The following is a 12,985-nucleotide window of genomic DNA, read 5'->3' as shown; positions in this document are numbered from 1 at the left end:
CTTTATTGTGCTCATTCTTGCATGAAATGTTCCCTTGTTAGCTCCAATTTTCTTAAAGAGGTCTCTAGTTTTTCCCATTCTATTGTTGTCCTCTATTTCTTTATATTGTTCATTTAAGAAGACTTTCTTTTCTCTCCTTGCTATTCTCTGGAACTCTGCATTCAGTTGAATGTATCTTTCCCTTTCTCTATTGCTTTCACTTCTCTTCTTTCTTCAGCTATGTCTAAGGCCTCCTCAACCACTTTGCCTCCTTACATTTCTTATTCTTTGGGATGGTTTTGGTCAGTGCCTCCTGTACAATGTGACAAACCCCCACCCATAGTTCTTCAGGTACTCTGTCTACCAGATTTACTCCCTTGAATCTATTCATTACCTCCACTGGATAATCATAAGGGATTTGATTTAGGTCATACCTGAATGGTCTATTGGTTTTCCCTACCTTATTCATTTTAAGGCTGAATTTTGCACTAAGGAGCTCATGTTCTGAGACGTAGTCAGCTCCAGGTTTTGTTTTTGCTGACTGTTTAGAGCCTCTCCATCTCCCCTGCAAAGAACATAATCTGATTTTAGTATTGACAGTCTGGTGATGCCCATGAGTAGACTCTGTAATTACCTTGACCACAGTGTAATGTATCAAAGTCTATTCTCCAGAATTCACATCAGAACAGTTTTCTCAGAGGTTTACTCTTTTCCAACCTGATGAATATGATACAGTTGATGACAGAGTAATGTTTGGCAAGGCACTTAATCTCTTATCCTCACTATTTTCTCATTTGTGAAATGGACATCATATTACCTACCTCACAGGATACTGCCTAGGATGTGCAAGGCTTTGTGAAAATCAGGAACAGGTCCTCTTGTTGTGTGAGTGAACTAGAACAATGGGATTCCTCTAGGAAGAAGAGACCTCATGAAATGAACCTGAGAGGAAGGGGTACCTGTCTTTGAGTCTTCAACCCTTTCTCAACCAGCACAGTCCCACCAGGGCCCCTTTGCTGCTAGCAGAGCATGGGTTGGATTGAAGGCCTCACTCACCACCTTCTCTCAGGGTCCTATTCAGTACAAGTAACTCAATAGGCAAGGTGGTCTTGCCTATGCCCACCAACAGAAAGGCATCCTCACACAGTACTCTTGGAAAACATAAGGAAGCCCACCAACCTCTGCTGTGCAGCTCAGTTGCCCCTCTCAATTCAGAGCTGGTAGGAGGTACTGAGTGCCATCATTTTCAGTAAACTCCTACCTCCAAAGCCCTTCCTCCCACAATGTGAAATTTCAGTCATTACCCTGCCAAACAGCCATGCCCTGCAATTGCTGAGGAACTGGGAATGAAGTGGGTAGTGACTCGTTTGTTATGGTCGGCCCGCAGAGACACTTGGGTTTGAAAACAAAGACTCAAAATGCATTATTCAGCCTGAAGTCTGGGTCTGGGAGAGGTCAGAACAGAAAGAGCTGTTTTCAGCAACAGTGAAACACAAGATGCTCCCTCCAGAACTAGTTATTTCACTCTTCTCTGTCTCTACCACACGTACACCTCAAAAGGGAGGGGCTAAAGCAATGCCCTGAAGTTTAGCGAAAGGAAGTGTTTCCTCCTTCTGACCAAAATATTTCCATATCTTTACATCACCAATATTTGCCAAGTGAGAAGGATTCCCGTCTCCATATCACCCCTCTAGATTCATTCTATGGCAAAATGGATATAACATCATATGTACTTACTGGTAGCAAGGAGTCCAGGAAAATATGAAACAAAGAGACAAAGAGAAACAGGATATTTTAAAACTTATGGCCATCTGCCAGAAATTTCACAAAAATATAGGAAAAGAACGAGGAAGAGCTTATGAGGAAGAAAGTGCTCATCTCTGCCTTTGAATTCATTATCCATCCATCTCACCCCTCACATGCCGATTTCATTACTCCCCCAGGAAACTCATTTTCAAGAAAATTATAAACCAATATGGGTGCCATAGAACATTTATGAAAATGTATGCTTTTCTTTTTTCTAGGTCTTCCCACATCCTCAGAATATGTTTTCTTGAGTTCACAGGGGAAGCAAATAGAAACAAACATTGTGAGTTTCTAGTGAGTAGAGCCCGGATCTCATTTTTACATGCCTTGTCTACTTCCATGCCTGATCAGGAGTTGTAGATTCTATTTTATTTTCGTAATGGAGACAATGTAAGAGTAGCATATTCTAGATAACTGACTCATCTAAAGTCAAGGTCATACCATCTAAATTGAGAGAAGAGTTAATCCTTGGAGCTGACAGCCGTGTTTCACTCCATCTCGAAGGGCCTGTTTGACTTTGTCATTCCGCAGAGTGAAGATGAAAGGGTTCAGCAAAGGAGTTAACACACAAATCAACAGGGAGACTATCTTATTGTACTCTGCTGCCTGCGTTTGCTTGGGTTTCACATAGAGGAACAAGCAGCTGCCATAGCCGATGACAACAAAGGTGAAGTGGGAGGCACACGTAGAGAAGGCTTTCCTGAGGCCAGAGGTGGTGGGGATCGTGAGGATGGTGGAGATGATGTAGGTGTAGGAGACAATTGTTGGGGCCAGTGAACCAATGATGATGAAAACAGCCATTAAAAACAGAACAAACTCTGTGAAAACAGTGTCTTCACAGGACAGTTTGAGCAACTGACCTCAGTCACAATAAAAATAGTCTAAGACATTTGATTTGCAGAAGGTAAACTGAAATGTGGCATAGACTGGCCAGATTTCAGAAAGGAACCCAAACACCCATGACCCAATCACCACCGAGATGCATGTGCGGCTGTTCATAATGGTGTAAGCCCCTCAAGGGGTTACAGACAGCCACGTAACGGTCCACAGCCATCGCTCCCAACAGGGCAAACTCTGTGGTTCCCAGAGCAAGGTACAGGAAGAGCTGGGCAACACATGCAGCCAGAGATACTGTCTGCATCCCAGGGAGCAGCAACCCCCAGAGCATCACGGGGGCGATAACAGATGTTGTCAGCATTTCCAAGGCAGAGAGATGAGCAAGGAAGAAATACATGGGGGAATGGAGATGTTTATCAACACAGATAATCACAATGATGACGGTGTTCCCCATTAATGTCACTGAGTAGAAGAGAAGGAATACAGCGAAAAGAATGTGATGTAGTTCCTGGGACCCAAGGAAGCCTAAAAGGCAGAATTCAGTGGCACTTGAGTGAGTGCTCATCATTCAGTCCTCGTTTCTGCTCCTTGGGAAACCTAGAGATTAAAAGAAAAGAAACACTGCTCCCCAAGGTCTTGCTGTCAAGAGAGAAGGACAGCCTAGGATGAGGAACCGTTTCTAACCAGGGGACCAGGTGAGGTGCCCCTATGAGGATGCTCTGCACAAAGTCAGATGTAAATGTTGTCTCCTCCGGTCCAGTTGAAAGTTCATTGCCTGGAATGAATGAAGATTGCATCCTCTCCACTGGTGTGAAGAACACCTGTGTTGTCTTTTTCCCCCTCTAGATGCGCATTCTCACAGGTTAAGACCTTAAAAACTGGCCGGTTTTGATGCCGAGTCAGCCCCTTAGATCCGGGGTTTGTTCTTTCCTCTTAGCTTACCTGCAATAGATGATATAGTGACATTCCAGAGGATGTTCAAAAGAGTGAATTTTATCCCACCCTTCAACCTGGTGGGTATTACAGAGATCCCCTAGGGTTCAGCAGAAGCGAGGCAGAGGGTCCCAGAGCACCATCTCTGCTTTCCCCAGATTTTAAGATCTCTATGTTACAAATCAGCAGTATTCCAAATGGAAACTCTGGAGCTTGGGATGATTTCCCTTTGCAGATTCAGTCTTCTCTTACACCATCCCCCCACCCCCTCCCACAAAAGTCTTGACAGGAAAGAAACATGGTACCTGAGTTTCACAAGTTTTGGTCCAAGGTGCTCAGTTACTCAGGTTGCCTGGTGTCTGCCCCTCACTTTGGCTACCCCACCATGCTAATTTCATTTCCTCGGAGGACTCTTTCCATTCACCTTCCCCGAAACCTGAAAGACCTGTTCATTTCTGACAGTTAGCTCTCTTCATAGCACTTCATAGCACTATCTGACATGATTTATACACTCAATTTCTTACGTCACTCCTTCATTTGACATTAAACAAACGCTGCAGTGAACACAGCAAACTAAAAATCCCTGTGTGCGGTGCTTAGATTCAAGGAGAGAATGGAAGCTATTCTATAAACAAGTATATAAAACAGTGCATCCATCATGCAAAGAAAAATGAAATGAGGAAGCAGGAGATGAAATTCACTTATTTTGTTGAACTTGATACTGAAAGGTAAACTCCAAAGAGGCAAGGAATATCCTCTGTATCTATCATATATATATATAAACATTCTGGAGCCAAGAAATGCTGAAAATTTTTGACAAATGATGAGTGAATGGACACAGTCTTTATGACTGAATACCACATGGTCCTGGTCAGGGAGTAAGGCCGCAGCTCTGAGGTCCTACTGTTCTCGGATTGCCTTTGTTCCTCACATGACATTTTTCTCTTCCTCTCATCCTTTCCTGAGACTTCCCCAATACCTCTGTAAATCTTTCACTGATGGGAATCCAGGCTTCAAAGACAGAACCACTGGGCGATCTCAGGGGTCTGCTTCTCCCCACTTTTCCGTAACAACCACTAGATGAAGAAACACGAGAGAGGAGCCTGCCGACCAACATCAGGAGCTGCGCCTGCAGCAGCACCGGGTCAGAGAAGAGCTGACTCTGCTCTCCACTCTGCAGCTGCTCCCTGGCCCAGGCTCCAGATCCTGGCGTCCTCCTCTAGAAGGCAGCCAAGCCAGAACTCCCCATCCTCACGCTCTCCGACACTTTCCTTTGTACAGGGGAACCCTGAGAAGACACTCACCTGGATGCACGGGCTCCTCTGCCACTTCTGATTCTCTCTGGGGCTCAGGCAGGGCTACTCCTGTCTGGCTACTGCTGAGCTGAACACGGGTCAGAGCTGCTTGGTGCTGCCTCCATGCATGGTGAAGAAGGAAACTGTCCTCAGGGAGGAGTTAGGAAAAATGTCCAGAAATAACAGTGTTGTGGGGAGCTAAGGGTCTCTCTCTCTCTCTCTTCTTCTCTCCCACTTCCCTCTTTCCCAGGGGACTTAGTCTCTGAGGACCCTGATATTAATTAGCCCAGGCTTAGGGCATCCAGTCTGGGGAAAGGAGAACAAACTTTTAGTCCTTCCCATCCCTGAGCAATTACGTTTCAGAAATATTTTCAGCTTTTTGTTCATGCTGTTGCTGCTGCTAATTCGCTTCTCTCATGTCCGACTCCATGTGACCCCATAGACGGCAGCCCACCAGGCTCCACTGTCCCTGGGATTTTCCAGGCAAGAACACTGGAGTGGGTTGCCATTGCCTTCTCCAATGCATGAAAGTGAAAAGTGAAAGTGAAGTCGCTCAGTCATGTCCGACTCCTAGCAACCACATGGACTGCAGCCTACCAGGCTCCTCCATCCATGAGATTTGCTAGGCAAGAGTACTGGGGTGGGGTGCCATTGCCTTCTCCGTTTTGTTCATAGGGAAACCTAAAAGCTCACCAGAGGCTTCTCAATACCAGGGCTGCCTTCACAAAGGCCCTAAGTCTCAGTTCCCAGAAGATGTCTCAGACTCTGAGTAGGTCACCCCTTCTGCTCTTTGTCCTAAGCTCTTCCCAGGATTCTCGTAGATAATTGAAGTCAAAATCAGCTCCCTCCTCATCCAGCTATAAGAAGCTCCAATGATTGACTCAAAAATATACCCCAATGTTTAAGGAAAGCCTGCATTTGAATCTCAAAGCTTAACTTCAGCAACCCCCTGTCCCCAAAGCCTTATTTCTCCTTGGCTCATTATACAGACGCTCCTGATAATAACCCTGTAGACCTCTGAAAATCCTGTGAAGAAGTTCCACCCCCAAATCCAACTCTCTTCTCCTCCACTCTCTCAGATCCGATCAGATCAGTCGCTCAGTCATGTCTAACTCTTTGCGACCCCATGAATCGCAGCACGCCAGGCCTCCCTGTCCATCACCATCTCCCAGAGTTCACTCAAACTCACATCCATTGAGTCAGTGATGCCATCCAGCCATCTCATCCTCTGTCGTCCCCTTCTCCTCCTGCCCTTAATCCCTCCCGGCATCAGAGTCTTTTCCAATGAGTCAACTCTTCACATGAGATGGCCAAAGTACTGGAGTTTCAGCTATAGCATCATTCCTTCCAAAGAACATCCAGGGCTGATCTCCTTCAGAATGGACTGGTTGGATCTCCTTGCAGTCCAAGGGACTCTCAAGAGTCTTCTCCAACGCCACAGTTCAAAAGCATCGATTCTTCGGCGCTCAGCTTTCTTCACAGGCCAACTCTCGCATTCATACATGACCCCTGGAAAAACCATAGCCTTGACTAGACGGACCTTTGTTGGCAAAGTAATGTCTCTGCTTTTCAATATGCTATCTAGGTTGGTCATACATTTCCTTCCAAGGAGTAAGCGGCTTTTAATTTCTCAAGTGTCCACTATTCTCATACATGTGCGCCTATTAGCACTCAGGCAAGGTGCTTGCACACATTTATCTCCATGGCATGTCCCTAACCACCAGCTGGGCACGTCTATGTAGGAAGAGCCTAGGGACAGCCTAATGGAGATAGTCATTTTTACAACCTGGAACGACTGACAGAATTTAAAGTGAAAATCTGTTTGGTGCTAGATTGAGACACACATGTGAGACTTACAAAACATTTACATATATATTTGGATTCAAGTTTAAACACACCTATTAAATCCAAGAATGTCAACTGGTACGGAAGAGTATAATTTGAGAATAATATTCCTTCCATTCCTCAAACTGTCTGATCCCAACCCAATTGCCATATAATCTTGGAAAAATTTCCTAAGCAGGCATCTACATTTTCTTTGGAAGAAAATGCTGTGAAAATCTGTTTCACAACTTTTATTGTTGTGTTCAGTTGCTCAGTAGTGTCCGAATCTTTGCCACCCCATTTCTCTCTCACCTAACAACATACAAAAGAGTCTCTCCCATATCAAACCATGTTGCCATACTGTGTTTACACAGTGTATCATTTTATTCATGTCTTTATTAGCAAGCCCTCTATTAATAACTTTTAGTTGTTTTTTCCAGTGTTCTTATGAAAATTGATGTTATAAATAGTTAGACATTTATATGTCTATGCAAATGTTTTATATGGAGCAAATCCATACAGCTGAAATTTTTAGTTCAAAAGTTAGATATATTTAAACTATTTCTTTCCATTGGGACCATTTACACTCTATAGATACTGGATTGTTTTTCACACCACTATGATATGTGATTGTTGATTTCCTGACCCACAACCAACCAAAGGGATAATCAATGATTTTCATTTTATTTTAAATTGAAGGCAACAAAAATATCTCAAAAGAAAAATCAATTGGTAATCCATGGAAAATCTTTTCTTTCAATAAAAATTACTATAACTAACTAAAATGAAATTGAACAACTGATCCCACAATTTGTTAAATGAATGAATTCCTACTTAAAAACCTTCCCACATAGACAACTACAAGTTCAGATGGGTTTACTGGTGAATTCTATCAAACATTTATGGAAGAAATAACATGAACCCAACACAAAATCTTCTAGCAAAAATGAAGAAAAGAGAACACTACCCCACTCTTCTTATCAAGCGAGAATTATTTTGATACTAAAGGCATCACAGGAAAATAAACCACAAATCAATATTCCTCAGGAACATTGAAGCAAAATTCCTTAATAAAAATATTAAAAATTCAAATCCAGCAATATGTAAAGAAAACAATACATAATAACAAAGTGGTGATTTTATTTCAGAAACACCAGGTTGGTTCATGTTAAGAGATTAATCAATATAAATCAACATGTTAACAGAAGTAAAGAGAAAAACTACATGATCACTTCAATAGGGGCAGAAAAGCTAGTTACTAGAAAAGAGCAACCTTTGATTAAAAACTCTCACTCAGCTAGGAACCAAAGGAACCTTCCTCAAACTGAAAGTAGTATCTAACAAAAGCATAGTGCTAATATGAAGCCTGATAAGAGGCAATGCCTTCTTCTAAGACAGGGAACACGACAGAGATACCTGTTCTCATCACTTCTACTCAGCTGCAGACTGGAAGTGCTAACTAATACAATACAGAAAGAAAATGCAATGGAAAGCATACAGTTAGGAAATGAACAAAATTATTTATTTACAGACATAGTTCTATTTGTAGAAAACCCTAAGAAGTCCACAAAAAAGTAACTAGAACTAATAAATGATTATCAAGGTCACAGGATAAAAGCTCAATATGCAAAAATTTCTTGCATTGCTCTAAACTTGCAATGAACATTGAAAAAGGAAATTTAAAAATATGTAACAATAATATCCAAAAACATGAAAAACTACAGAACACATTAAACAAACTATGTGCATGTCATGTATCCTTACAATTGTAAAACACTGCTGAGAGACATTAAACAGATCTAAATAGGTGAATTCAATGCAAAGAAATAGAGGAAAACAATAGAATGGGAACGACTAGAGATCTCTTCAAGAAAATTAGAGATACCAAGGGAACATTTCATGCAAAGATGGGCTCGAAAAGGACAGAAATGGTAGGGACCTAACAGAAGCAGAAGACATTAAGAAAAGGTGGCAAGAACACACAGAAGAACTGTACAAAAAAGATCTTCATGACCCAGATAATCACGATGGTGTGATCACTCACCTACAGCCAGACATCCTGGAATGTGAAGCATCACTATGAACAAAGCTAGTGTAGGTGATGGAATTCCACTTGAGCTATTTCAAATCCTGAAAGATGATGCTGTGAAAGTGGTGCACTCAATATGTCAGCAAATATGGAAAACTAAGCAGTGGCCACAGGACTGGAAAAGGTCAGTTTTCATTCCAGTCCCAAAGAGAGGCAATGCCAAAGAATGGTTAAACTACCACACAATTGCACACATCTCACACACGAGTAAAATAATGCTTAAAATTCTCCAAGCCAGGCTTCAGCAATACGTGAACCGTCAACTTCCAGATGTTCCAGCTGGTTTTAGAAAAGCAGAGGAACAAGAGATCAAATTGCCAACATCTGCTGGATCATGGAAAAAGCAAGAGAGTTCCAGAAAAACATCTATTTCTGCTTTATTGACTATGCCAAGGCCTTTGACTATGTGGATCACAATAAACTGTGGAAATTTCTGAAAGAGATGGGAATACCAGACCACCTGACTTGCCTGTTGAGAAACCTGTATGCAGGTCAGGAAGCAACAGTTAGAACTGGACATGGAACAACAAACTGGTTCCAAATAGTAGACTCTGTAATTACCTTGACCACAGTTTTTTATATTCTCATAAGAAATGTATCAAAGTCTATTCTCCAGAATTCACATCAGAACAGTATTCTCAGAGGTTTACTCTTTTCCAACCTGATGAATATGATACAGTTGATGACGGAGTAATGTTTGGCAAGGCACTTAATCTCTTATCCTCACTATTTTCTCATTTGTGAAATGGACATCATACTACTTACCTCACAGGATACTGCCTAGGATGTGCAAGGCTTTGTGAAAATCAGGAACAGGTCCTCTTGTTGTGTGAGTGAACTAGAACAATGGGATTCCTCTAGGAAGAAGAGACCTCATGAAATGAACCTGAGAGGAAGGGGTACCTGTCTTTGAGTCTTCAACCCTTTCTCAACCAGCACAGTCCCACCAGGGCCCCTTTGCTGCTAGCAGAGCATGGGTTGGATTGAAGGCCTCACTCACCACCTTCTCTCGGGGTCCTACTCAGTACAAGTAACTCAATAGGCAAGGTGGTCTTGCCTATGCCCACCAACAGAAAGGCATCCTCACACAGTACTCTTGGAAAACATAAGGAAGCCCACCAACCTCTGCTGTGCAGCTCAGTTGCCCCTCTCAATTCAGAGCTGGTAGGAGGTACTGAGTGCCATCATTTTCAGTAAACTCCTACCTCCAAAGCCCTTCCTCCCACAATGTGAAATTTCAGTCATTACCCTGCCAAACAGCCATGCCCTGCAATTGCTGAGGAACTGGGAATGAAGTGGGTAGTGACTCGTTTGTTATGGTCGGCCTGCAGAGAAAACCTATGAAAGGGACACTTGGATTTGAAAACAAAGACTCAGAATGCATTATTCAGCCTGAAGTCTGGGTCTGGGAGAGGTCAGAACAGAAAGAGCTGTTTTCAGCAACAGTGAAACACAAGATGCTCCCTCCAGAACTAGTCATTTCACTCTTCTCTGTCTCTACCACACACGTACACCTCAAAAGGGAGGGGCTAAAGCAATGCCCTGAAGTTAAGCGAAAGGAAGTGTTTCCTCCTTCTGACCAAAATATTTCCATATCTTTACATCACCAATATTTGCCAAGTGAGAAGGATTCCCGTCTCCATATCACCCCTCTAGATTCATTCTATGGCAAAATGGATATAACATCATATGTACTTACTGGTAGCAAGGAGTCCAGGAAAATATGAAACAAAGAGACAAAGAGAAACAGGATATTTTAAAACTTATGGCCATCTGCCAGAAATTTCACAAAAATATAGGAAAAGAACGAGGAAGAGCTTATGAGGAAGAAAGTGCTCATCTCTGCCTTTGAATTCATTATCCATCCATCTCACCCCTCACATGCCGATTTCATTACTCCCCCAGGAAACTCATTTTCAAGATGAATTATAAACCAATATGGGTCCAGTAGAACATTTATGAAAATGTATGCTTTTCTTTTTTCTAGGTCTTCCCACATCCTCAGAATATGTTTTCTTGAGTTCACAGGGGAAGCAAATAGAAACAAACATTGTGAGTTTCTAGTGAGTAGAGCCCGGATCTCATTTTTACATGCCTTGTCTACTTCCATGCCTGATCAGGAGTTGTAGATTCTATTTTATTTTCATAATGGAGACAATGTAAGAATAGAATATTCTAGATAACTGACTCATCTAAAGTCAAGATCATACCATCTAAATTGAGAGAACAGTTAATCTTTGATGAGCTGACAGCAACTTTTCACTCCGTCTCGAAGAGCCTGTTTGACTTTGTCATTCCGGAGAGTGTAGATGAAAGGGCTCAGGAAAGGGGTTAACACATAAATAAGCAGGGAAACTATCTTATTGTACTCGGCTGCCTGCGTTTGCTTGGTTTTCACATAGAGGAACAAGCAGCTGCCATAGCCAATGACAACAAAGGTGAAGTGGGAGGCACACGTAGAGAAGGCTTTCCTGCGGCCGGAGCCTGAGGGGATCGTGAGGATGGTGGAGATGATGTAGGTGTAGGAGACAAATGTTGGGGCCAGTGAACCAATGATAATGAAAACAGCCATTAAAAACAGAACAAACTCTGTGGAAACAGTGTCTTCACAGGACAGTTTGAGCAACTGACCTCGGTCACAGTAAAAATGGTCTAAGACGTTTGATTTGCAGAAGGTAAACTGAAATGTGGCATAGACTGGCCAGATTTCAGAAAGGAACCCAAACACCCATGACCCAATCACCACCGAGATGCAGGTGTGGCTGTTCATAATGGTGTTGTACCTCAAGGGGTTACAGACAGCCACATAACGGTCCACAGCCATCACTCCCAACAGGGCAAACTCTGTGGTGCCCAGAGCAAGGTACAGGAAGAGCTGGGCAACACATGCAGCCAGAGATACTGTCTGCATCCCAGGGAGCAGCAACCCCCAGAGCATCATGGGGACGATAACAGATGTTGACAGCATTTCCACGGCGGAGAGATGACCAAGGAAGAAATACATGGGGGAATGGAGATGTTTGTCAACACAGATAATCACAATGATGATGGTGTTCCCCATTACTGTCACTGAGTAGAAGAGAAAGAATACAGCGAAAAGAATGTGATGTAGTTCCTGAGACCCAGGGAACCCTAAAAGGCAGAATTCAGTGACACTTGAGTGATTTCTCATCATTCAGTCCTTGTTTCTGCTCCTTGGGAAACCTAGCGATCAAAAGAAAAGAAACGCTGCTCCACAAGGTCTTGCTGTCAAGAGAGAAGTGCAGCCTAGGATGAGGAACCGTTTCCAACCAGGGGACCAGGTGAGGTGCCTCTATGAGGATGCTCTGCACAATGTCAGATGTAAATGTTATCACCTCCGGTCCAGTTGAAAGTTCACTGCCTCGAATGGATGAAGATTGCATCCTCTCCACTGGTGTGAAGAACACTTTTCTTGTGTTTTTCCTCCACTAGGTGTGCATTTTCACAGGTTAAGACCTTAAAAATTGGCTAGTTTTGATGCTGAGTCAGTCCCTTAGATCCAGGGTTTGTTCTTTCCTCTTAGCTTACCTGTTGCAGATGATATAGTGACATTCCAGAGGATGTTGAAAAGAGTGAATTTCATCCCACCCTTCATCCTGGTGGGTATTACAGAGATTCCTTAGGGTTCAGCAGAAGTGAGGCAGAGGGTCCCAGAGCACCATCTCTGCTTTCCCCAGATTAAGATGTCTGTGTTACAAATCAGGCAGTATTCCTAATGGAAACTCTGGAGCTTGGGATGATTTCCCTTTGCAGATTCAGTCTTCTCTTACACCATCCCCCCACCCCCTCCCACAAAAGTTTTGACAGGAAAAAAAGGTGGTACCTGACTTTCACAAGCTTAGGTCCAAGGTGCTCAGTTACTCAGGTTGTCTGGATGTCTGCCCCTCACTTTGGCTATCCAACCGTGCTACTTTCATCTCCTCGGAGGACTCTTTCCATTCACCTTCCCCAAAACCTGAAAGACCTGTTCATTTCTTATAGTTAGCTTTCTTCATAGCACTTCATAGCACTATCTGACATGATGTTATACACTCAATTTCTTACTTCGCTCCTTCGTTTGACATTAAACAAATGCTGCAATGAACACAGCAAACTAAAAATCCCTGTGTGCGGTGCTTAGATTCAAGGAGAGAATGGAAGCTATTCCATAAACAAGTATATAAAACAGTTCATCCATCATGCCAAGAAAAATGAAACGAGG

At 42.9% G+C, this 12,985-nt stretch overlaps 1 protein-coding gene and 1 pseudogene across 1 annotated transcript; both read right to left on the bottom strand.

The window, feature by feature from the left end:
- Positions 1-2,229: 2,229 nt before the first annotated feature.
- LOC128046339 (olfactory receptor 9A4-like) lies at positions 2,230-3,190 on the bottom strand (annotated as a pseudogene).
- A 7,803-nt stretch (positions 3,191-10,993) lies between these two features.
- LOC128046822 (olfactory receptor 9A4-like) lies at positions 10,994-11,938 on the bottom strand. The gene has a single exon (XM_052639032.1). It carries the CDS (start codon positions 11,936-11,938, stop codon positions 10,994-10,996), a length of 945 nt encoding a protein of 314 aa, XP_052494992.1.
- Between the last annotated feature and the right edge of the window lie 1,047 nt (positions 11,939-12,985).

The sequence above is a fragment of the Budorcas taxicolor genome, chromosome 4 (assembly GCF_023091745.1).
Source record: "Budorcas taxicolor isolate Tak-1 chromosome 4, Takin1.1, whole genome shotgun sequence".
Lineage (NCBI taxonomy): Eukaryota > Metazoa > Chordata > Mammalia > Artiodactyla > Bovidae > Budorcas > Budorcas taxicolor.
This window is presented reverse-complemented; position numbering and strand designations above follow the sequence as displayed.

What these genes read in the sequence shown, in the direction of transcription:
- LOC128046822 (XM_052639032.1), bottom strand. Translation starts at nt 11,938, where the DNA reads ATGATGAGAAATCACTCAAGTGTCACTGAATTCTGCCTTTTAGGGTTC.